The 27,472-nt window shown below is 31.3% G+C and overlaps 2 protein-coding genes across 14 annotated transcripts; one reads left to right on the forward strand and one right to left on the reverse strand.

Moving 5' to 3' along the window:
• Nucleotides 1-376: 376 nt before the first annotated feature.
• On the reverse strand, nt 377-1,892 carry LOC105206019 (RPII140-upstream gene protein). Its single transcript, XM_039457759.1, has 5 exons — nt 1,791-1,892; nt 1,442-1,656; nt 1,065-1,319; nt 745-993; nt 377-541 (listed from the first exon to the last, which is right to left on the reverse strand). Exons 2-5 carry the CDS (start codon nt 1,588-1,590, stop codon nt 409-411), a joined length of 786 nt encoding a protein of 261 aa, XP_039313693.1. The 5' UTR covers nt 1,591-1,656; nt 1,791-1,892; the 3' UTR covers nt 377-408.
• A 457-nt stretch (nt 1,893-2,349) lies between these two features.
• Nucleotides 2,350-26,951, forward strand: LOC105199721 (transmembrane protein KIAA1109). 13 transcript variants are annotated; one of them, XM_039457742.1, is made up of 51 exons: nt 2,350-2,542; nt 3,066-3,366; nt 3,445-3,588; nt 3,667-3,989; nt 4,092-6,370; nt 6,497-6,783; nt 6,903-7,206; nt 7,312-7,629; nt 8,076-8,451; nt 8,528-9,025; nt 9,170-9,428; nt 9,513-9,860; nt 9,931-10,007; nt 10,085-10,418; nt 10,511-10,692; nt 10,759-10,987; nt 11,057-11,439; nt 11,521-11,682; nt 11,790-11,915; nt 12,882-13,020; nt 13,493-13,735; nt 14,118-14,374; nt 14,505-14,534; nt 14,622-14,925; nt 15,007-15,405; nt 15,494-15,994; nt 16,075-16,490; nt 16,570-17,008; nt 17,072-17,331; nt 17,498-18,195; nt 18,279-18,439; nt 18,553-18,764; nt 19,045-19,274; nt 19,340-19,558; nt 19,680-19,751; nt 19,812-19,967; nt 20,051-20,230; nt 20,389-20,590; nt 20,686-21,068; nt 21,152-21,552; nt 21,661-21,984; nt 22,054-22,365; nt 22,457-22,649; nt 22,782-23,014; nt 23,085-23,369; nt 23,456-23,644; nt 23,733-23,939; nt 24,279-24,302; nt 24,791-24,921; nt 25,022-25,227; nt 25,310-26,951. In XM_039457742.1, the coding sequence occupies exons 2-51, from the start codon at nt 3,114-3,116 to the stop codon at nt 25,527-25,529; spliced, it is 15,108 nt and encodes a 5,035-aa protein (XP_039313676.1). In that variant the 5' UTR covers nt 2,350-2,542; nt 3,066-3,113; the 3' UTR covers nt 25,530-26,951. The 13 variants fall into 13 exon arrangements, with proteins under 13 accessions (XP_039313676.1, XP_039313677.1, XP_039313680.1 ...); XM_039457743.1 differs by having other exon boundaries at nt 18,553-18,752; XM_039457746.1 differs by having other exon boundaries at nt 13,610-13,735.
• Nucleotides 26,952-27,472: the final 521 nt, after the last annotated feature.

A 27,472-nucleotide genomic window follows, 5' to 3' on the forward strand; every position in this document is an offset into this window, starting at 1 on the left:
GCCTATTCTGTAAATATATATTTAAAATTTTTTTAAATATAAATTATTTATTTTATTGTTTGATCTCTACGTCAATTTATACATACGTATGTACGTACATGCATACATACATACATATATATATATATACACACACACACACACACACACACACACACATTATATATGTGCATATTTATATGTATGTATATAATTTACATCAAACTTTGCACTTACTGTGATAAATTATGTGTAAAATTAATTCATATATATATATATATATATATATATATATATATATATGTGTGTGTGTGTGTGTGTGTGTTAAATATTTTTGGATCATTTTGCATCTTGCAAAATTTTGATGGCAAATTAATAAAAATTTCAAACACACATGTGTCTTTCTATTTACAATATTTATTTATATAATTATGGGTTTATTATTTCTTTGCTTCCAACATCTTTTTGTTGAATATTCTGTAGTTTTCTATTTTCTTCATACATTTTTTGTATTTCTGGTAATTCAGATTTCATACATTCTTTTATTCTCTCTTGCATCTTACTAGAATTATTAAACATGTATTAATAATGTATTAAAATATATAGTTAATTGTTACAACTTATATACTTAGCAGTATAGCACAATATATTTAAATATAGTTGTAATGGAATAAGATTTATATATATATATATATATATATATATATATATATAAAATTTAATATTTAAATTATAAAATTATAAAATGAATATTACTCGACTTACTCATTTCTCGATTTTATCCACTCATGTTGTGCATCTAATACTTGATCTATAGTTACTCCTGATAACTTGAGAATAATGACTGATATACCACCACATATTCCACCTAATACAGTACCAAGTCCAGTGCCAACAAGTGTCGCTCGAAGTCCCAAATTTATTTTAAATAATAATCCTGTTATGGAACCACCCAACATATAATTTTCTACAGCTAGCTTACCCCGATATGCTGTTGTGCACGTTGTTATGGAACTGTAAAAGAAAATTATAGCTTACAGTCCCCCTTTCTCTCTTCTCAAGTTTTAAAACAAAAGTATGCTCACCTAAAAATAAAACAAAATATTCCAAGTTTTGCTCCTAATCTTGCACCCTTCTTTAAAAAATTTGTAGCAACTTGCTGTTGCAGACTCCATTTTGCATCAAAATGACTTGTAAACTTTGTTGCTTCGTTAGTTGTAATGAAATGATCTACTGTATTCTTTGTTGCACTCATACCACCTACAGCTAAACCAATTGCAAAACCTGATAGAGTTATATTTATGATAGATTGCAATTCTTTTGTAAACAAGCCACTTTCACTAAAAAATGAAATTGTAATAATCATTACACAAAAATGTATGTTTTATGTATGCAAGTGAAGCAGAAAGAGATTTTACAGTTGGAATAATAAGATTTATAGTTAATATAATAAGATACATACTCCACTGAAAATATTTTTTTTACTCTGTCCCAACCCAGTTCATCATCTAATGGTTTCATTATTGCATTCACAGGCTTGTCATATTGATTATTCTTTTGAAATGGATATATGGACATTAACAATGGACTTCTGATTAATATGCGTATCATTTTAAGTTCTGAATAACTTGTTACTAAATATATTTGTATAGTTACATATAGTAAACATTGATAAATCTGAAACAATTTTTGACAACATTGAAAATTTGAAAGTTTATGCAAATATTTTAAACGTAGCAATGTAATATAATAAGAAGAACAGAACAAAATTAAGCAAGAGATAAAATACAAAAATTATTATTTCCTTTAACCTTCTAGTCCAGTTTCCTTCGCTTGGCTGCACTACGGTTCCCTAGTGCAACACTCGCTACACTCCTGATAGCAGACGAACTAAAGCTCATTCCACATGAAATGCACAGCTCTAGAAGAAAGAATGAAAAAGACTGCGAATAGCCATCCCGGCCTTTCTCGTGGAACCACCGAAATTGCCGTATAATAATGAATGTTATTTGTATTTTTTTACTCAAAAATAGGGCTTTGAAGTAAAAACATAACGTAAGACCCTTTGGACCAATAAGCATGCAACATATAGTTGCCATATTGATTAACATAAAATTCTCATTGGTCTAACAATCTTATGCTGTTTAAACAATACTATTTATTTTTTATGTAAAATGCTTTTTAAATCCATTCTACCATATAATTCACATCAAATTTTGCACTTATACTTTGGTGACGCTATTTTCGACCGTTCTATAAAAAAGGCCGTTCTCAGAGGTTTTTTCTGATCTACACACACACCACCATACACACACACACACACATATATATAAATTTTTTTTGGACGCATCATATGAACTTACCTTAACAATACATTGGTCAAACATATACGTCAAGTATGGAGTGGTTATGCGTGTCATTGTCCATTGATGACAGTTCTCTCTCCAAAATTTCTCTCTCCAGGATTATTATAATGAAAATAGAATTATTATAATGACAAGCGTAAAAATATGAACGGTACAACAAAATGTCAATGTGCTTTATACCCAACTATCTAGTAAAGGTAAATCGTTAAAGTAAAATGTCGTTTTACATTGAACAAGTAATTGCTTTTTCCGTAGATGAAATCGTTACAATGATTTTTGGGAAAGAGAAACGTTAAATTTTTGTTGTATACAACGAATGCGTATATGACATTTGTTGAACATACCTGAAAATAAAATTTTTATTTTGTTTCTTGTGATATCTATAAAATTTCTTTTGACGTGTCAACGCAGTTTTATTATATGTTTTAAGGAACTGGATGAATGATCGTAGGACAAGTATTATATTCCAATCATTTTAATAATTAAATTATTTTAATTATTTTATGTTAAAATGTATAGGTTATGATAAATGAGGTAGCCAAAGTATAGAGATAGATTTATGCTGAATAGTGAAACTATAATAGTGTAATAAATTTTTAGAATTTTCTTCTCTAATTTGTAAAAGATTAAATAATTACATTCATTATGTGGTACATTTATTATATATATACAAATTTTGTGGTTATTAAATATATTAAATATATTTTTTTATTGTTTCAGTACTATAAATAATAGTTTCTAATTAAATAGTTAAAAGAAAACAACATCATGGAGGAAAATGAAATGTATAATGCTACAGTCTCATCTTTCCTTGGGATTGAATCAGCATTTTGGAATTATTCTGAACATGTCATTCTGGATGATCTTAAAATGGATAGCCACTTTATATGGTTGCTATGTTCTCTAGTATCTGCCATATCCTGGATTGTTTATATCACTTATTATAATAGTAGAGTGGCTGGTTATATATTGACAAAGTTGTTAAATCGATTTGTTATTAGAGACGGATATGTTAAAGTTGGTAAGAATGCATATTATAATTAACAAAAAATTGACAAATTATTTCAAGATATTTATTTCCCTTTTACTTTGCTTACAGGATCTTTCACACTAAGTGCTTTAAGTGGGAAAATAATGTTTAGGGACATAGTTTATATAACAACAGATTATAGTTTTAGAATTCAAGACGGCTGGCTCATATTTAGGTGGTGGAGAAGCTATGTTCCTAAAGATGTATCAGAAGGTATTTTTCTTAACGGTTTAATGTAATAATTTCTATAAATTTTGTAATCAAAGTAAAATAAAATTTTTTATATTGTAGATCTTTCACATTCTGACACACGATTATCAGTTATGTTAAATGGCTTTGAGTTACACGTTTACAATCGCTGTCAACTTTATGCACAATTAGAGAAAACTTTTGGTCTCACGCCACAAATGTTTGCTAATGAAGAAAGCCATAATATGAACAGTGACGATCTGGATGGAGAGTCTGTAAATAATGCAGCTAATGAAAGTCGTCATTCACAAATTAATCCAATGGATGTATCTCGTCACGTGGATAATATCAGAAAAAAGGAAGCTCATGTGATTGCACGTACTTGGAGAGACTTGATACCAGTCATAAAATTAGATATTTGCACAGTCAGTAACAAGAAGTTTCTATTTGACCTTAATTCTATTTTATACTTGTTTACAGATAAACTTGTAACATTTGCAATGTGTTTCTTCCCTTTTTTTTTTTAGGGAAGATTGGTATTTGGTAATCGTTTAGTACCAACCACGTTATCGATAACAGTAGAAGAAGCACATTTTGTATATTCTACAAAACCAGCAGCATCTAGGCACGATCATTTTATGCATTTCACCAAATGTAAGGCTGAAAACTTTAAAGTTATTTTGGCTCCTAGCCCAAAGTACACTGGAATGGTTGACGATCCACCCAGATACATGGGAGAAGGCTTTGTTGTTCTAAGTTCAAATAATATGGAAGTTTATTATTATATGGACGAATCTGGCGTTGTACCGGAACATCCTGAAATGATACAACTGGTGAATGGAGACATGGTTGAGGCAATGCCTCCTATATGGGGCATTGATATTAAGTGTGGCAAGGGTACAGATTTTAGTTATGGTCCTTGGGCTGATAGGCAACGAGAGCATTTATTTAAATTCTTTTTTCCCAATGATTACCAACCATTGAAAATTACAAAATTGCCTAAACCAGGAGATAAAAGACAAGTTCAATCGTTTGACATTAGATTGTCCACATTGAATGAGGCAACAATAGATATATTATTTAGCAAAAATAGAGAAACGAATGCTGTTCACGTTAACGTAGGGCCAGGATCATATTTAGAAATTACAATGCCATGGATAGTATTACAAGATGGTTATACTACAAAGATAACGGGTCAGCTTCTACATTTGGAAGCTACATCTAGTCTACAGTATCGGAGTCTAGTTGAAAGTGAAACCTTGGAATTTGGAGTAAAGTGTCATTATCCCATTAAATGGAACGATCATCAAGAATGGACGTTGAATTTAACTGGATGCAAAGCAACCGCTAATTTAGTTTATTCGCATAAAGACTTTTTTCAAGATATGATCAATGATTGGGCGAGTAAAGCGAGACCTGATATTCTACATTTTGTTCCATATACTTGGAAATTTAGTTTACTTTTGAAAGAATTTGAATTGATCACTCTCTGCAATGAATACAATTGGATCGATTGCTCGTCTCAGAACCAAGAGAATGCGCACATTGCTTTTTGCGGAGAGCTTTTCGATCTCTCGTTTGATCTTCCATTTGTAGACTTTTTACCTGTCACAATACCCTTGCGTTTCTGGATTCAAGGAGAAAGCGTTGATCTTTTGTTCTATTTGCCGGAAGTTAATACCAATCGTGTTATTTTATTAGCATTAGATAAAAATGCAAAAATCATGACGCGCGATGGATCTCATAAGCATTTGCACGAGTTGAATGGAGGCAAGAAATGGAGAAACTTTTGTCAAAAGGAATCAGGCTGGGTTGACTGCTGGTCTGTGCCGATTGTGGCGTTAAGTATTAATTATACTTATCATCTGTGTCCACCTTTAGGTCCTACTCCACAAGCTAATATAACTACTCCAGAAAAAGAAGAAATTCTCTTATCTCCTATGCGAATACCTAAATGCAGAAAATCGCCAGGCTTGCAGTGGGCAAGAAGTGGTGCACAAAAATTTGATCCGCAGTCCATAACACCTGATAAAGTTAGCATAGAACTGGAAATCGGACCATCTATACTGATTTTATATGGATCTTTGCTAAAGAACTTCATGCACTTGAAGGAAAATTTATTTGGAGATTATCAAATGTTTACCGATATGCAACAAAGTAGAAACACTTCGACAACTGTAAATGCAGAAAGAAATAAAGATAAAGATGTACAAAACAGCAGTATTGAGGCATCTATGGAAGATGAAGAAATAAAATCTAAACCATTTGATCCGAGAGATTATAGACCATTAGAAGTGACTGTTGGCGTTACTATGCACGACATTCAAGCCCATTTAATAAAGAATTGCAATGAAAATGATCCACCATGTCCAGTAATACTTTTAGAACGTTTTGGATTTGAAATGAGGAAGGGTTACAAAGAAACGCAACTTCAATTATTGCTTTCTCCTGCTATTGCTTTAGTTACAGACAACATAACAAGATCGCATAAAGAACATCATTTAAATCAGGGGCATTTGATGTTGAGTGCATTGCAAGTTAGAGGTCATGCTATGTTTAGTAATGAAGGAAGAAGTTTGGATCAAGAAACATTGGAATATGCATGGTTGATCGAAGTGCAATTGGGTAAATTAAGCGGAAAGATTACTTCTCCTCAATTACATCATTTTGTTACATCATTAGAGACTTTCTTATTAATGGCAAAAAGTACCGAGAACAGTTTACGTCCGCCCAATTTACCTTTCCAATGCCACCATGGTCTCGCGCCACTACAATGTCCAGAGAGCGATATCGATAAGCATTATAGGTATATCTTTTGTTTTTTTACAATAAAAAAGATATAGGATTATTGATATACATTGCCTCCATTACTGTTATCATTATTATCATTATCATTATTACTGTTATTTTCAAGTGAAATCTTATATTACAGGTGTCCAAGTTCCGAAGACATTAAGTATAGAATGACGAGAATGTCCATAGATGCTGTTGATTTATACCTACAAGAAGCGGGTACTGCCATACAATTTTGGATATCTCCGATTCGCGTTGCTACTTGTAATCTTCATGGACATCAAGTAAAGTCGGGCGTTACCGCTGTTTTACCTACAATATCTATCCGGCAGTTTGTGTCTGCTGCAGATTATTTTGCAAATACAAGTAATACTAATACAACTGGTAGCGGTAGATCACATAATAACGCAAGCAGCCGAATGTCAGGTATTTTTCTACTGCTTACTGTAAAAAACTTTTTTAAAAAACTTTACTTTGTGAGAAATCAAATGGTGTTTGAATTTTTAATAAAAAAAAATTTAATATATTTCTTATATGTGTAACAGGTGATGGTTCAGATATATGGCTTGAGGTAGGATCAATATCTTTGGGTCCAGTTGTTCTAGAAGCCGCGATTTCTCTTCCAACTCCAGAACACAATTTACACTTAGTACAAAATAAATATTTAAAAATGCACGATGAAGTCACAAAACGTTTGTGGTTTCTATGGCCACAAGAAAGTGGAATAAAAGCAACGAAATGTGGTTGTATAGGAGGATGCGTATTCTTTGGCAATAACCGGAATGGACCAAGATTTTTCAAACCAAGCTACCATGATCTTCAGGATGGTATTAATATTGCTGCCTATAGGTAGATATTTATTTTTACATATTGAATATGCTTGACGATTAATTCAGCAACTTATCGTAATAGTACGTTCTTCTTATTTTGAATATAAATTGTTTTTATTCATAGAATTCATGAACCTGGTAAAGAGAAAGGGTTTGGACAGTCTATTTTGCATGATGGGCAACTGATATTTCATACACCACCATACAGCTTACAGGATATATCTTTGCAAGATGTATGTTATCCAATGACAGGATTGAAAGTAACAGTCAGTCAGGATGGTTCACAAACTCTGAAGAAAAGTATTGAACGTCCAAGGTCTGTGACCGATCATAATAAAGAAGAAAATAATAGTACAAAATTAAACGTTGCGTCTGCAAGTCCACTAATATCCAGTGGAGATAGGAAATCGTTGGACAGAAGATTTTCTTATACATCGATGCGGTAATCTTTGGAATTTGCGGCGGTTTTTTAATTATTTAAATATTTTTAGATATTTAAACAATTAAACAATTATTTTATGTTTTGACATTGCATGATTTAATCTAAAAATTATATCTTGTTTTTTGTAATCTGTATATGTCTTTCTCTCTCTCTCTCTCTCTCTCTCTCTCTATATATATATATATATATATATATATATATATATATATGTATATATGTATGTATGTATGTATGTATGTATGTATGTACGTATGTACGTATGTACGTACGTACGTACGTACGTACGTACGTATGTATGTATGTATTATTAACAATATTAAAGTAGTATTATTTACTGCATAAATGATTGAATTAAAAAATAGTTTATGTAAAAGTTATCTAAAGATATAATTTTACAAAAACTTATAAAATCTTTATTTAAAGGTAATTATATGATTTTGTTGCAGTGGACCGAATGCGAAAGATGTACCCTATTCTCGTTTGATTGACGCTAGTCCTGTAGCACAATTACCTCAAAAATTAGATTCTGATTCTAAATTAAATGCAGAACGCAGTAAATCCATCTTAAGCGTACCAGAAATTGAAACTGTGCCCAAAAGTAGCGTATCCGATTCCAAATTGGCTGTAGATTACTTTACTACATCAGAGAATATTGAAACACTTGAATCAAGCAGTCCACAATCTTTACCTACAGTTTCAACTGAATTTAATCTCTCTACTTCTACACAATCGACTACAAGAGAAGGTGAAGGAGTGAATGTATCGGATTCTCATTATTCGTTATATGCAAGAACAAATTCAGAAGAACGATTAAAGCAAGAGGTAGAATATACAAAATAATTTATCTGTGCAAAAAATTTTTGCTACTTTATTTATTACAATCACTTTACGTTTACAGGTACAACGTACAGTATCAATGTCGTCTGAAAATCATTCGGAAGCATTTTATTCGGCCGATGAAGATATGAGTCATGGATTAAGTGGAAGTCGAACGTCTAGTTTACGTCAATCCATTGTCGGTTCTGGCAGTATTTTAAACCGCAATGACAGTATAAAGAAAAAATTTTCATCGGACTTATCTATTGTTGAGAGCTCGGCTAATGTAAATATCTCGACGGATAAAGCGCATACATTAGAAAGAGCAAAAACACAAATATTAAATACAAAAAGGAGTCCTAGGATCAATAGAAATACTAGTTTTCAAAATGAAGTTGATCAAACTGAAAACTGCGGTTTGCAAGATTCGTCAGATAGCCATTCGGTATCATCTACCAGTTTTATTTCTGCCGTATCTTCACAAGAAGATGTTACACTTGTAAATTTGCACATGCAAGTGAATAAACCGATCGTAGATTCACCATTATTGATGTCGAGTTATGTCAGCCATCTAACACAGGTATTTTTGTATTAGCATGAATTTAATTTTGTGTGTGTGTGTGTGTGTGTGTGTGTGTGTGTGTGTGTGTGTATAAAAGCTAATAATTAATATCTAATTTGGTACCGCGCGTATAACTACTTATACATAATAAAAAAATGTTAGGTTCGTTGTTCAAACTGGAATCAATCGTCATTACCTTGTGGTGGTGATGCATTTACTACTCCTGTATTTCAACGTGCAGAGGATGGTAGATTAGTTTATATTGGTGGACGATATATACCAAAACTTGAAACTGTCACAGAAGGTTTTACATCATTGAAAATGGTAACACGTTCCGACGGTTCGCCTGTCGCAAGTTCATCCAACAAAACGCCTACACATCCTTATTTGTGGGACGATGTAACTTTAAATCAAACGGAAGGTACAATATTATTATTATTGTATTATTAATTGTATGTTTAAATATAGTTTCAAGAAAAAAGTCAGAGATTTTATATGCAATTAGGTGAAGAAGATAATGCGATGCATAATGAGGAGGAATTATTAGCAATATTGCACGAAACCGGACTACGCACAACGGTTATTGTCAAATTTAAAGGCGATGTCGATATTATGCTAAGTCCCATGGTTTTAGAATCACTTCAACGATTTATTGACAGTATTATACCAACTTTGGCTAGTTTACATCCATTGACAATCTTAAATCATCTTCACAACGAATGTATAAGCAAAGTAGAGGATGCAAATATTTTAAAACAGGATCAAAGTTTATCGTATTGGAGTCAAGTCCAAACTAGTTCAAAACGCTCTACTGCAGAAAGGAATCTTAAAAATGGGCAAGGTGATAATAAATGTTAGTTTTTGATATATTTTTTGTATAAATGAAATTGGTTTGTATTAAAAATTTCTTTTATTTTTAATAGGCAAAATTGCACTACAGACAAATGTCTATGAAGAAAGTATTACGACGCAAATACAAGGCAGTATTATTTTACCAAAGGTAACAATAATTTTACAATAAATAAATTTTCAACGAATTTCTCATGTACATATTCTTTATATTTAAAATCTTTTCAGTTGAATTTAACATTATTACAAGCATCTGTCGTTGAAGAAATTATTTCGTTCTCTGCATTAGAAAATATTCGAGATTTGACGTGTGTATCACTGTTCGCTATTTGTCTCGATGATGTCACTGCGAGATTTTATCTAGGAAAACAAGCTCGAGAAGTTGTTCAAACTTTTCATAAACCAGCTGCATTACCGAATCAGAAGAAGGTAAACAAAATCAGTAAAGCATTTTTATCTGGACATCAAACGACTGCAGTAGTGGCTGATGTGGGAGGAGAAACGGTATACATAGAAACGTCGGAGAAGCAGCAAGAAGAAATTATAGTAACTTTAAATATCGGTATATATATATATATATATATATAAATAAATAAATAGATGTATATGCTCACGCACATATTCTGTGCATTATAAAATTTTACTTTTTGATAGGCAAAGCACATTCTCAATTAAGAAGGTTAAGAAATGAGTCTTCGATATTAAAGGATGCAGTGATAACTGCTATACCTGCTCATTATTCGAAAGTATTATTTACCTGCACAAGAATGACCTCGCCATTAAAATGTATTGATTATTATTTACATTATCTGATGGATGAAAAAGAAAAGCAGAATGTATGTAGATTTGTTTCTTAATATTATTTCAATAACAATGCCTGTAATACTTTACACATATTTTAGAGACAGACTGGACCACCGCAAGCTACTGAAGAATTTACCATGGGATGTGGAGAAGACAGATTAGGATTTATTATGTTTGAATGTGGTTTTGAAGGAATTAAATTAAAAGTGGTAAAGAGATCTCAGTTTGAAAAAGGAGAAAACGGTGACGGTGACAAAAAAAATGAGACTGAAGTATTTTGCACAGACAGTGTTAAAAGCCAAGACGAATTAGATAACAATGCCGCTGGTAAAAAAAAATTATGATTTACGTGATATCACATTAATATTACATTTACTTAGTTTATTTTACTTTTAGCATCAGCAGCAACTACTGCAGAAGCAGAAACAAAACCGATAAATGCTGGCACTCAAATGAATATGAGCGCTACATGCACCAGTCTTACATCAAAAGTGACAAACGGCAATACTGTATCGTGCGTTATTGAATTAAAAACGGTATGGTTTAACTTTGCTGCGCCTCCACGTACTCCAATAACGAGAAAAATCGATTACACAAGATTAGATTGGAATTTACTCAGTACGGCATCTCCTGCGATAAATGCATGGATGAATCCCAGTAACAAATTCGCAATCCGTATTGTTCATATGTTTAGAACAATGTACCGAAGATCCACCGCAATTGTTGCTTGTCTTATGGCAGAAGCGTTAGACGTACAAGGGCTACATATGCCTCTGAAAGTATGTAATTTTGATGTACGATAAAAAAAAGTATTTTTTCTTGATTTTTTTAAATACTAATATTGATTTTTTTGCATACAGAGTCGTTACGGAAGATTAACACCTTTAGCAAAAACATTGCAGGAAGATCCTTCTTGTCAATTATGTACTATATTACAAAATTACGTTTTATTATCTGAAATCATAAATATTGAAGCTAATTTAAAAGAATCTGATTTACCGCTTCTTTCTACACTCCGACAGGTAATAATCATTAAAATAATTGACATGTGATGTATGTTTTTATCAAATATAATTTATATGAAATTTGTATCTTTATTTTATAAATTTTATATTTTTTTACATTATAGGGCGTCATTGTATTAAGCAGACAATGGAAAAATGTACTTTATACGCCGTTATTACTGGAACATAATTACAAAACTAAACACGTTAAACCGTTAAACGTTACGTTTGCTGTGTCAGATCCTGACGAGGTAAAATATTTTTTATTATACGTAGGTAAATATACATATAATGATTATGATTTGAGCCTTAGTATTGATGTTTTTTTTTTTGTAATATTGACAAAAAGAAGAAAAAACTTTACATTTATATGAATATTAAAAAATTCTAAGATTTAATAATTTAATAATAATAATTTGTATAATTTTTATATATTTTGTATCCTATCATAATATCTGAGATAGCCAAAATTTGTTAATAGAAAAAGCATAATTTGCTAGGAACTTCTTCTTTCAGCAAGTAAATAAGACAGAAGTGGAGGAAGAATTCAATGTAAAAAGGAGTAAGAATTCTTCAATAAAGAATAATTTTACAGAATTTGTTCAATACGCAAAATATAACAAAAGTAGTTTTATATATATATTTTTTTTATGAAATATTTAAATTTTCAATGCTTTAAAATTTTTCTTGCAAAATTGTTATTAAATAATAGCTAAAAAATATATGTGTTTGTGTGCGTGCGTGCGTGCGTGCGTGTGTGTGTACACACACACACACACACACACACACACACACACACACACACACATATGTATGCTTTTAACAAACTATATGTTCAATGCAGAGCAATTTTATGTGTTTTATATATCTTGATATACATTTATAGGTGCAGGTGCAGTAATGCTTGCAAGATCTATATGTGGTTATCTAATAAATTATATATATGAAACAGCTTAAAAATATTCTTATAAGATTTCTATATATTAAACATTCTTTTATATTACATTGTGTTATTTTATAAAATCAGCTTTAAAACGCTTTTAAAACAATTTAAAAAGTTATATTATGAAAAAATAAAAAAAGTTGATGTACAATAACTACATGTTAATGTCAGCCAATAAATTTTATGCAAAATTATTTTATGTTTTAATAGAATTTGGCTTTGTTAGAGGTACTAAAAAATTATTTTGGAGTCTTGAGTTTGCTAATACTTATAGGAGAATCTGTTGACGGATGGGGAGGGTAGTGCAGGAGATGTTGATGATCAGGAAGTGACAGATGAATGTGCTATGCTCATCCACACGGACCACATGCATAAACATACACATATCAAAGGTGGACAAGATAAAACGTCAGGTATTACAAATTACACAGTGTACATTACACAGTAGCACATTTTCTTTTTTTTTTTTACTGATAATGACAAAATATTTAAAATAGAAAATAATTTTTATAATAATTGAATTATTAAAATAATGTGTATAATAATGGGAACGATTTATTTGTACATATCTGTATATTATTTATTGTAGTACGCTTTATAAACACAAACTATAACGTAAAGAAAAAGTATATGTTTTGTAAAAAATGGAATATATTAATCGCAGAATATGTATCCGTCATTAAGATTCTATCAGAAATCATTTTGCTTTTAATGCTTTTACTAATCCTGTGTATATAAATGCTTATATATGTTCGCCTATAAAAGCCTCTTTTCCTATTGCTCTAAAATTTTGTTCTTTAGTAATCGATTAGCTTTTTAGTTCCGTAATTAACAAACATAATATTACCTTATACAAATGCCTTGGCTTCATGTGGAAATGACTAGGTATATGTGGTGATGGTTTAACGGTTCCTGTAAGCTCTCCTCGCGGGAAAGATACGACCCCTATAGCAACACCGGTTCCAGGCCCGGATTCATTTTCCTCTCCTTCTCCACCTGTAGCTCTTCCAAAGAGAGGAAAAGCATTACAACCAACGCAAGTGCCTGCTAGTACACGTGCAAGTATCGTTTTCCCCTTACTCACCAGTGGTGGGTTATTCAGTCAAACACGAGAACTAAATAACATAAGTAAGTGGATAGTGAATGAATTGTTTCATTTTCTTAATAGCTAGTACTTAATTAGCAATTTTTGTTCATCTTTGAGATAGCAGTTGGAATAATAATAACAACATTTAAACTTTTGTACATGATCTCATTTCTTTTGCATATAATTATCATTGTGCAATTTTGTACATCTTTTTAGTGTACTTTACTTTTTTATTAATGTACTCCTAGAGTATTCATTTTCTTTAAACGTTCTTGAGAACTTTTATTATCGCTGCATCTTTATTTACCCTTTTATAGTTAATCTTTTAATTATTTTCATTAATAATTCTATCTATATATGTATATATGTTTTTGTATGTATTTGTGTATGTATGTGTATACATATGTATTATTTCCATACCAGGTTACGGAACATTGAGAGAAGAGAAGACTCCACAAATTCATATCTCACATTCACATCAACTTGGTTCCAATCCTAGCATCTATTCTGGAGGCATAGGCCATGGTAGTCAACATAGTACTGGCAGTTTAGACCAAATTACGTCTCCTACAAGTCATATTACTAAACCTATAAATACTGGAGAAGATTTATATAGCTGGATGGCAAAACAACAAGAATTTATAAAGGATAACGATAAAGGAAATTTAAAAGGGAATTGGGTAAGTCTAGACACTGTATCATACCTATATAGTTTTTTAATATTAAAATATAAGAAATGTGTTTGTGAGAATGTGAAATTTGTATATGTTAAAAATTTGCGTATTTTAATTTTTATTCTTACTTATGTAGGTCTTTCGTACAGAACAAAAATCTATAAAGGTACATTTAATAAGGCGCAATTTTTGTCACTCTGTAACAGATATGTCGTTCCAATGTATGAGATATTGAGTAAAAATTCTTTTTTAGGATTCAAAAATTAATACTATGACCACCGATGACACTGAAGATTCCGATATACAGAGTGGTGCTTTCTTATATCCAATGAAAGATTCTCTAAGATTATTGGATGCACATTTGATTTTTGAACCACTTTTGTCATCCTTATCGGTTATGCCACAACAAATGTTATCCGTTATTGGATCAGGAAATGTAAATAATATGTCCTCCTTAGATTCGTTAGGATCAAATTTATCTCTTGTAGGCAGTATGGATACCATGCGCATTGACATAGTCGTGAGTGAATTTGGAAAAGTAACAGATAAGAAAAAAAGTAAGTTTAAAAATTATGAAAACAAACTTTCTGGATATATAGGATGATACATTACTTAAGCAATATATTTTTATTTTATAGATAATAAATCCCAGTCGAGAAAAGGAGCTAACTCGAAATTTTATCTTGATATACCGCCAGAAACGCCAGCATTTTTATGCGAAAGAATTGGCGTGGATATTGATATTAAAAAAATGGCTGATATGACAGTAGATGATATGATACAAAAGCAAAATGTTCTATATATATCTAGAGGTCAATTGAAGAAACATACTAGCACAGTGGTTAATATTAGTTTGAATATTCGTTACATAAGCCAGCAAGTAAACATGCCTCTTCTTAGATTATTACATCAAATAAGTAACATGTATCAAAATGTTAAAGAGACACAGATGGAATTAAAGGAGCAACAGCCTGAAGGAAAACGCAACACTAACTTAATCGTTAATGACAATGTCGCGAAAAATGGCTCATCGTCAAGTAAATATATTATATTTTATTAATTAATTAAATAATTATATGTACAATTTATATTGCAACAAGCACTACTAGAATGATATTCTTCTAGCATCTGATCTACAAGAACAGTTCCTCCCTGTGGGAGGTAAAAAAGCCGAAGCACCGTTGCTTCGCAGCAGTTTCGAACCGAATCAATCGAAAGCGTTACTAGGTGCGACTGTACGATCTCGGCCGCAAAGTTTCGCACAAAAATTACGAAGCACTGGCAAAAGTGTAAAGGGCTATATTAATTTAAGCGACGGCGTTATTACGCCCAGTTTTGGAGCAAGCCCTAGCGGATCTGGTTTAGATAAATTCACGGATACATGTAAAGATAGCACACACTTAACGCCACGATGCTGGAAAACTATATACTATCTTCTGGATTTGTACGCAACTCGCCCGGAAACTAAGACGATTACCCATCGATTTTCGATACCTGCAGATGCAGCGGAGCATTATAAAAGCGGAAGGAAGTACGAAATCTTAAATGAAACCAAAGATGTTGATATTGAGAAAGGGCTGAATGCGGAGAACAGTTCAACGCCAATTCCTCCATCGAGAGAGTTAAGTAAGTATAGAATATTATAATAGAATTTTTAATTTATTTGCTTTATCTTTTCAGTTTTAATAATCGAACGCTATTTACAGACATTGTAACAGGCGAAAGAACAAGGCTAATTATTTTTGGCGTCGTACGAATTCATAGAACCAGATTACTGGCTACTTTAAGTGGCTTAAAACTCGAGGCAGAAATTACTAGCCTACACGCCAGTCTAACTTGCCGTAAGAAATCGCGACCCGCAAGTTTAGAGTGCAGTATGACTGGACAAATTGGAAGAACCATGATTGTTTTACTGGAAGGCGTTGCCCCTAGTCAACAAACAGTCGTAAAAGTTACCGTTGGAAAATCCCAAGCTCTATATTCCAGCATTACGAGGCGCCAAAAGGATAAAAATAGCGGTTTATTGACTGTTGGCGCTGTAAATATCGATATACCGCAGCATCCTGTAGCATTGCATGGAATGATGACCAGAGGTAGCAAACAATTGTCGTCAACATTGCAGGTATATATTAATCTTGCAATAATAACATTGAAATTCTCAAGAGAAACATATTTAAAGAGAGAAATCATACTTGCTCTAGGAATTAAGAGTTACTAGAACTTCATCGAGAATGTCGCGGGGACAACAACAAGACGATGTAGACGCTATTCCCGGTAGTCCGCATCATTACGCGCCGGCTCCTTCGATAGACGTAGAAAAGCCACAGGCTGTGTCTGGTCTTTTAGAGCCTATTGTTATGCAATTTCACATAATACTTCAAAGTCTAAGCATAACTGCGGCATTATTACCATCTCTTCAAGCTCAGTATAAGATGGACCAGGTGAATAGTTCTGGTATAACGGGCAGCAAGGCTAAATTTACTATAGACTTGCCTCATCATAATCTAAGTTTCACGACGAAATTGCAAGTGACAGAAGCGAACTTACCACCTGAAGCGAGTATTGAATTACCTAAAGTGCATGTTTCGGCCGAATACATTCAAGATGGTAGCAGCAATTTGAATGATAGTAAATTAGCAGGTAAATAATATATGAATCGTAGATAGTATTTTTATGTTTAAATAATTGTGTTTTTAATAAAAGTATGTTTTGGAGATGGTGTTGTATTAAGACAAGGTAGCTACTTGAGTGCGACTGCGGATATCGGAATATTTGAGCACTCTTTGACGACAGATCTTTTAAATCATTTGGTATTTGTACAAAAGGTATTTATGAAAGAAGTAAACGAGGTAGTACAGAAAGTTTATGGAGGCGAAAAACCAGTACCTTTGTGGCTCGAAGACGACGAATCAACTAACTCTACTTTGAAACGAATTTTATTTTCACTGATTATACGTATTAAGGTAATGAATTTTTTTAATAAAAGCTTTTATATTATATATTTATTGATTCTGCTTTGTTGGAGATCTGCAATTAGTTTGTTATTAATTTATAATAATTGTTGCTCAATCTAAAAAAAAAATGCATTGTTACAAAGAGAATATTATTTTATTTATTTTTTCTTTTCAGAGAATTCAATTGACTGCAACAACTCCGACAAATTCGGCAGTGCGGTTAGAAACCGGTGCCGTGGAATTCCAATTATCTAACAGAGTGCAAAATGTTTCTGGAGCTACTCAACCTAATCCTTATATGAAATTATTTGGCAAAGCACAAGTTGATATTAATTTAAGTCTGGGACAATTACTGAAAAATGTATTATTTGAAGAAGCCGAGCCTGAATTTCAACAATTTGCTTTCTTTAATACTAGAATAGGACTACGAAATGCATTTCAAGAGGAAATGGCTCAGGGTGAAGATAAGGAAGTAGTTTTAATTACTCTTAAACGTCCACTAATCTATATACAACCGATAGCTATCGATAAAGCTATACTCGTTTGGTTAAATTACAAAAATGCATATGAATACTGGAATGAGAAACGATCTAATTTGAACAAGGAGGTATTAACTGCTACTCAGCAAGTATTTGAAAAAGTTCCATTCGGACAACTAACGAGTCAGCTCAGCGCGCCTCATCTTGGAACATTATTTTTGCAATTAACAGTCGATGATATGGGCATATGTATACCACTTAATCCCTTACCACCAAATAATTGGAGATTAAACAGAGGTCTTTATGATGGAGAATCGCGAGGTGCTGTTGTAGTAACACTTGAAAATACAAGCATATCCGCCTGTAGTAGCGGTAGTTTAGTTAGTAAAGGAAGGTACGCATATGTGCCCATGATTTTTTTACTTATATACTCTTGATATTTATGTCTTACATTTCAAATTATATTTTTCTCATTAGATTCGTAGGATTATGCTTGAGATTTGCAGAAGACTTTGAAACATCTTTGGACGATTGGAAACCAGATATGACCGATAGTAATATAATGAATTTATGTGTTGTATCGGAAGGCACTTACGAAGTGTGTAGTAGGACTATCGCTCAAAAACAAGATAAATCTGGTACGATTTATATATTTAATAAAAATAAAAATAATTTTTAAAAGTACATAAATAATTATACATACTTTCTTTTTGATATAAAATTTTGGGAAAGTAATTATTTTTTTTTTTAGATAATGCTAAATGGATTTTAAATGTTCAATGGCAAATGGAAGGAGTTGATATTCATCTCGATGTTAATGTAGGACAACAATTGTCAGCTCTTGGACATACATTAACAATGCTAACTGGTTCTGAAGAAGAAGATGACATTCACGTTCCTCCAGATTATGACAGCGACGATGGAGATCAACCAGAAAATAGCACTAGCCAGGTTAAGAAAAAAGTATGGTTTAGTTAATTTTATTTTATTTTATTTATTTTTTATCATTTATGCACGGCTTTTGTGCATTGTGTTTAAGTAAGTAATGTATAATAAAAAACACATTTTATATAGTATGTGTATAAAGCTACTTATATATAAAGTTTAAATTAGAGCTTGATAGTAAAGCGAGCACGTATTAATCAAGATTGTTTGTAATACCTGTAAATCTGATTATTTAAAAATATCTCAATATTGAATTAGGGTAGCGACATCTGTTACTTAAAATTATATGCATTTATAGGAAAGCATATTAATAAAAAAATCGAAAAATTGGACGGACAGTCTCCCAGCATTTATCTTCGATCCTACACTCGATGCAAAGAAGAGATCACAACTAATAGAGAAAGAGATGAACGAACAAGCGAAAATTATAAACGATTTGCGATCATTGGGCGCTTCGCACGGAACAATTGAGCAGGAAATGAAACGTCTACATGAATTAGAAGCGATGGTATTTAAAGACTTTAGAAGGTATGTTATGAAATGATTTCTTTCTTTACAATTACACATTTTGACTTGTGAAATGTGCTTTCCAGGGATATGATACAAAAGTTAAGAAGACAATCAGTGAAAGCTTCTGGTATTAAGGGTAAATTAGGTCTTGGTAACAAACCGAATACGTATCGTTCAAGATCGTTTATCGTACCCTCACCCACACCTGAACATCATTTAGAAAGTCCAGAAGATATGAATACGGAAATTAATTCAGCAAATTCAGCTAGTTATGAAAGTAGTCCTAGAAGCGGTCCTAGTCGGTACGCATTTGTGTATTAATATTAGATGATTCTATAAAACTTTTTTTAAGTAATTTTAAGTAAAATTTTCTATACGTACATTTATACAATATATAATAATTAAAAATGATTTGTTATATAGGTCAGCTTCCCTGCGAGTTAGAGGACTCGGCGGACCACGAGTTACTTTTAGTGATACACATACAATGTGCAGGTATAATTGAAATTATATTAGCAATCAAAAATATAAATTAATTATTATAATCTTTATCAGGCAATCATCTCTACCCAGTGCTAGTTCTGACTTGAGTTTACCGGAGGGAGAATTAGAATGGCCAGAGACTATTGAAATAGAAGGAGAACGAGTTGAATTGAGAAAAAAGAATAGAGATATCAGTTGTACATCTAGTTATGACAGCATGGAAGGAAAGTATGTATTCTTAGTAATTTAGATAAATGTATATATTAATGAAATACTTTTTTCAAGCATATTACGTTACCCTTTGTTTGCAGTGCACCATTACTTGATTCATTTGGAAAAGAGCAAGCTTCATCGACATCTTCTCCATTTATTACATCTCAAAAAACTCAAGAGCCTAATATAGATTTTGAACTTGACGTCAAAGTTTTAATTAACAGTGGAAAATGCGTATTACATACAAAAGATCCAGGAAAAGAAGATGAAATTAAACTGTAAATGATACATATTCTAATTTTAATTTACACTCATTGCTTTAAAGAAAGAAAAAACCGATGAATTTACATAAATTTATTGTATATTAAATTTTTTAACTTAATGTTTTCTAAAATATAATTTTTATATGACAAATATATCTTTTTTTTCTTTACAGATTGAGTAGAATGAAGAAAGAGAGATCATGTTCTGGTGGTACATTTGAATTTCAACCTGGCAGTCCCAGTAGTAGCAGAAAACATTTAAATAGCAAAGAGAAGCCGTCAACAGCTAGTACGTCTCGATTGAAATATCTGCAGCATACAAGTGTACCCTTAGTAGATTTAACAATTTTTCATATTCCTGGTTTGGATGTTAAGGTAAAATTTAGCGTTTTATTTATCTGATTATATATATATATATATATTTTTTTTTTTTTTTTTAACAGTAATATAAAGAAAAAGCTATTTTGCAGGTTCATTACGAATCCAAAACTCTTCCAGAAGAATCATTATCTCCACGTGTATCTGCTGAGAACAGTCTATTAAATCCAATTACAATGACAGTGCTTAGAAGATCTAGTACTAAAAAAGCTAGCCTGTTTGCTTGGATGACTCTTCAAAGCATTCCAGAGGAAACTATTATTAGTCCTCATATCCTTGAATTTTTAGAACAAACTTTAGAGCCAATTCCGAGTAAGAATAATTTTCAGAGTAATGTACAAACAAATGCTGGCTTTCTCTTAGAAAATACAGAAAATACATCATGGGCTGCGACTGCTGCAAATAGCAATTATGTTTATGCCAGTTTCCCCGTTGATGTTATAGTATATTTTCATATGCAACCATCTACATTTAGGTATATAAAGCATTATATGAATATTTATATTTAAGTTTTTAATTTTAAGAAATATTTATTAATAAATTTTTAATTTTTTGTAGATTTTCGTGTTTGCCAGTTTCACGAGTAGAATGTATGCTACAATTACCATCCCTTGATATCGTATTTTCATCGAAACGTGCTGAAGAAGAATTAATAGAATTTCGAGAGTTTAAATCGCAAACAACAGGCAAAGAAATAGGTTCTGCTATCGGAGGATTATCCGTCACAGGTTGTTTAGCGGATTTTTCCGTTTATATTTTTCATCCATATGGCGGCGGGAAGAAAACAGGATTAAAAGAAGCACAATGGTCACCTTTATCTGATAGCGAGAGAAAAGATTCGTTGAGCATCAACGTCGAATTTGTAAAATTTCATTTGTCAAGAAGCAGAAAATTGAATTTTCAAAGTGAGCAACTTAAAAAGCTTTCGGATACCAGTCGTGCCGTTATACGATTTTCAAGTATGTATATAATACAAATCTAAATGTCAAGTATTTAAAGTTTATTCATTAATTTAGATACATATTTAACGATTGTTTTAATAAATTTTATATAATATTAATTTTCAGCCATTATTGATATTGGATCTGCCTCATTTAAATATGACATGCGTCGATTAACAGAAATTTTAGCATTTCCAAAGGCTTGGTATCGACGTAGCATAGTAAGACGCTTGTTTCTAGGAGATTTAAGTTCGGGTACCGCATATTCCGAAGGGGATGGAAGTCCCCCGTTAAATCAGGAGGAAGCAGTTATGGGTAGCTCTTTATTGAAACATTACGATAGGCATGATCCACTATCGAAAAGCGCATCTGAAAGAAGTCCTATATTAAATAGAGAAAAATTGAAATTAACTTTGGAAAATGATATGCCAAGACCCGTGCGATTGAAAGGTATCTGCTTTCGCAATATCCATAGTTAGGAAAAGTAAACTTAAAACTTACATGTTACTTTTGTATCAGATATTGGAAGAGGCTGGAGCTTTACTACAGACAAACAAGTATCATCCGAAGTCAAATTAAGAGAATCCGCGTGGGAGACATTGGTGTTATTTGCAGTGAATTTTACACGCCTAAACGTACATATGAATATGGGTAACGTAATGGGCAATGTTAGCTGGATGACGAAGGATTTCAGATCAGATGGAAGACTGTCTATTGGCAGTACAGGACATAAAAATTTGTACATAGGCATTGGTTTAGGAGGATCGAGTTTAGATGCGAAAGGTGGTATAGTTGGTGGGACAATTGAATTAAGTAGAATTGATACTTACAGTAAGTTTTTTTAATAATTACATTTGCGTACATTAATAAGCTATCATAGAGTTTAATCTGTCATTCCTTTTCTTTGCGCATTGTCACATAGTACACATTCGAGAAGAACCTGGAATAGAACCTGATCATACAGTGGGGTTGAAATTATTTGCGTTAGAATTACGATTAGATTATATGGGAACGAGTGTGCTAATGTCTCGAGTGTCTTCGTTGGATGTTACTCTTAGAGATGAATGGAAGATTAATCGTAGCAGCAGTGGTGATGCTTTCATGCCAACGCGAAGGTCTGGTTTAATTTTAATAAAGTTGAATGTATTGCTCCAATGACATAAGCAAGCAAATACAGTGTTATATCTTGTTAAAGTTAAATATTATAAAGTGACACATATAAAATATATATATAAATGTTTATACAGGCCCGCTATCATTTTTATGCATGGTGACTTGGGTTGGGATCAATTACAAATTATGATCAGTAAATCAACAACAGCCGATTTGTTGAAAATGTTTTACAAACTAGATGAGTTTTTCAGTCAACAATTTAAGAGCAGCAAACGAGTATTTAGTTCGTTACAACCCAAGCATCAAAGAATGAATAATAGTAGTATTAAGAAAAGGAGAGAACAAAAGAAGAGATCTGCTGTTGACGGTAAATTCAAATTATTATTATTTGTAAGCTGTCGTAATAAAAATTATGGTGCTAATTAAATTTATTGCAGGAGGTCCATGGAGCTTAAACCAAGCTGCGATATCAGATGCTAGACATCATAGACATTGGCAAAGAGTATTAATTCAAGTAGCTGGTCTTCAATTAGGAAGCTTGAGATTTTCTTTACCATCGACTGGTACCGTCCTTGGTGGTACAATGGAACTTCACGGTTGTAATATTAGCTTAGCGTGTTTCCATGGAATTAATTTTAAAAGTAAAAGCTGGGCTTTGTTCTCGTTAAAAGAGCCGTGTATAAGTTTCGCTACAGAAGCTCAAGAAATCCCGAGTGTTGAAAGTAATTAACATTAAATAGTCATTATGCTATTTTTATCTCAATAGACTATGATAAATTTATTTATTATTTTTTGTCTTTTTACATAGCGCCTAACACGTACGACGTTCACGTCGTACAAACGTTAACCATCAGTCTCGGTCATCAACAGGAACAACACGCAAGGCATCATTCCATGGCAACCGTGTGTAGATTAAGTCGAAGCGTTTTATTTCCACCGCAATTTAAATCTCTACAAGAATGGTTTCATTATGCATTTGCTAGTAGTGAGATCGATGGTATGTATCAAATATAAAAGAAATTTTATTATTATTTTTTGTTTCTATAAAATTATATATTTATTTAATTTTCTCTTTCGTTACGTAGCGGTAGACAGATTTCCATGTGTCGAGAGAGATAGAGTAGACAGTACATCGGACGGTAGTACTGCATCACGCGGGAGGAGCACGTCCGCGACGTCTGGCAAGCTGCAAGAACACTCGCACACACGGGAAGTGATATTCGCCTTGCCTTCGTTGCAGTTGCATCTAAAAACTGAACATTTACAAACCGCTAGAACACCAGACGTTATAGGTATGTAAATTGAAAAAAAAATTTTATTTTTAAATGATTATTGTATAATTATTTTAATATATGTCTATGTAATGTCAATCGCTTGTCTTTATACAAATTAAACATCATACAACTTTTTATGAGATATAAAAATAAGCTAAATACGAGGATGTGCAATAGATATTCTAACGGTACTAATATGTACAGTGGTTTTCCTTATAAATGTTATGAAATTATATTAGTAAACATACTATTGGTACAATTCCTTTTATATTAAGTGATACAAAGTACAAAGTCTAATATTACATGTCTTTCCACTGTGCTAATTATTCTGCAATTGGTTCTTTCGTATATTTTTAGGACTTCCTAAGCATATTTTATATAGTAAGTATAGAATGACGTTTATTATGTTTGGAATGATAAAAAGTGATAGAATTCTGTTGGTTACGCTTTATATGCTTAAAGAAATGCTTAAGCGATATTTATATGTTGGTACAATCTTGTTTAATAAGTTTTCTGAAATTTGAAAAGTACATAATACATAATACAATGACAAACAAATTAAAATTTACATTTTTTTTTAATGGCTTAAGCTATAATTAAGCATAGTATTGCCAATATAATATAATGAAGAGCATTTACTTATTTAAAAACTTTCATAATTATTTAATATAAACAATTAGTATAAGATGCTTAAATGAGCATGCAAAATTAATTTTGTTACTTAGATTTATTTAAAAATATCTATGATATTATTTCATTAGTATAACTTTAAGATAATGTAGTATGTGTAAAAACATTCAATCTTAAAAATTGTTATTAAAATATTCTGATTCATATTCTAAAATATGTTCTATTATTCTGATTTGCAGGCGAAAAACCGTTGGTTGAATGCAGTTTCATAACAGAATTTGAAGATCATATATTTGTTACCGTTGATGCTGAAGCCTTTTTCTTCCTACATGATCTTATTACGTCATATGTGAAAGAAAAGGAAAGAGTGGTAAGAACTTTATTGAAAGTATATTTGAAATAATTTTAAATTTGAATCTTACTTATTTAGGAAAAAGTACTTTATTCTTCTAATATTTTCTATATTGTAGCACACAATGCAGAATATGGGCGCGAGAGCGCACAGTCCTGATCCACAAGAAAGAAAAAATATAAGCACAGGTACAATTAACATATCTAGCCTACCTGTTACTTCCGAGGACGAGAAGAAACGCAAACAATTTGATCCGGCTGAAATGTTTATAAAAGATTGGCGATCATATAGATGTAAAACATGGCACTTGGAACCAACAGTAAGGTAAGTTATTTCTGAAGCTTAGTGTGTGTCTCTTTGTGTCGAAACTATTTAACAGATAATACTGTTACGAATTTCTATCAAGGCTACTCTCGTGGGCCGGCAAAAGTATAGAACCTTATGGAATAGATTATATTCTTCAAAAGTTGGGATTTTCTCATGCACGTACGACGATACCAAAATGGATACAACGAGGATTTATGGACCCTCTAGATAAATTACTTGCCATTCTTATGTTAAGAATGGTACTAGCCGTTCGTGAAGAACCATCAGATGAACAAAAAGAATATAAAAGAGAAAAATAATACCAAATTAACTTTTTTTAATAACATATGATCTCGTGATATATATCACAATGCAATAACTGATGAGAAAGACATAATACCCATTAGTGTTGTTACTTAAAATGCGATAAAGTTTTTGCATCAAGTAACACACCTATGTATAAATTTGTTTTATTGTTTGTTTAAAGTAGTTAGGTTGAAGTTCTGAAGTAGTTGATATTAGTAATATAATTGGAAAAAGAACCATAGTGGTTGATAATAATCGTTCTTGGTAAAGAACTTATATTTATAAAACTGTTCAGATGTATGTGCTACGATATGTTTCCGTGTATGTATGTATGTATGTATGTATGTATGTATATATATATATATATATATATATATATATATATATTTGTAAGTATAATGAATAAAACGTAACGACATGTATCCAAACAACTTTATATTACTATATATAATGCATGTATAATTTTTTTACTAGACATTAATTTTTATCTTAATTGAGAGGGAGAGAAAGAGAGAAAGAACATTGTATTATTTTAATTAATCTTAACCATATTCTTATAGAATATTTTACGATTTTCCGACAAGAATTGCGCCGCAATGTATAATTAACATTCATATTTGATTTGACTACTTGTCTTCCTATTTTTTGAATTGCTAAATGTCATAATTATACATTCAATCTATAGAACTCAGAATTTATTCAAAAACAATTTTTATATGCATTTAAGTACGTAAAAAATATATACAGCTTTTATTTTTAATGTATAGGACAATGTGGAGCCGAATTTAATGTGATTATGATATTTTATCATGTGTAATGATACGTATTGAATTTGTAATTTATATTTAATTTTATAATATGAATTGTACATATTCTTCTTAAATACTCAGACTAAGATGAAAAATGTGCGTGATCTGTGATTTTTCTATATTTGTTTTATATATTGTGTATAGGCTGTTTATTAGGACTTTTTTATAAAATTTGTTCGAAAGTAACTTCTTGAGATGATTTAAATATGTACAAGTAGATTTATTACGCGCTTTAACGATCATTATCGACCAGAAAAAGGTTCTCTGGAACAATTTATTACTTAAATAATGTAAAAAGTTTTATATTGACACATGTACATACATAAAAGTAATTCTATTTATTCAGCACTATTGCACGTATATAAATAATCTGACAGATAGATATGTATCCTCTTTAAGGATTTCAATATTCGATTCAAGAACTCAGTAGATTGTTCCAATAAGAAATATACTATATACATTTTCGTATAACACACACGCTATATGCATTCATCGAATATTTATAAAATTCTTTATCAAATATAAAATCAAGAATATATTCGCATAATCTTTCAAAGATCTTTTCATAGCTTCAATGTATTGAATATGTATTTTGTTGATGCTGGAATAAATGTGCGTTTATAAATATTTTTATATTTAAATTTATTTTTATATTATAATGATATATATCTACATATAATGAGATATATTATTTGTATATTATTTGGAATAACATCTTAAAATATCTATTATTATTATAATTAATTTATTTCTTTTTTTCTGCATAATTAAATGAAAAATTAAATAAAGGTTAAAATATACATATCTTTTTCAATACTTTTTTCCTAAAAATTGAAGTTATTAGAATTACAATTTAGTAAGAAATAAACCGATTTCTAAATCAGATTTAGTTCACATAAGTTTTTCTCAAAATAAATTGTTATAATAATTGATAATTTTTAGTGTACTGTAAAGTTAGAAATATTTTAATGATTTTACTGTTCCAAATTTAAGTTCTTTATTTAATTAAGTGTATAATTCTCACGTATTATAATTTATCTGGAAATAACGATTGGATATCGTTATTTTAGTATATCATATATACTAAAATAATAATAATGTGTGTGTGTGTGTGTGTGTGTGTGTGTGTGTGTGTGTGTGTGTGTGTG

Source organism: Solenopsis invicta, chromosome 15, assembly GCF_016802725.1.
Source record: "Solenopsis invicta isolate M01_SB chromosome 15, UNIL_Sinv_3.0, whole genome shotgun sequence".
Classification (NCBI taxonomy): Eukaryota; Metazoa; Arthropoda; class Insecta; order Hymenoptera; family Formicidae; genus Solenopsis; species Solenopsis invicta.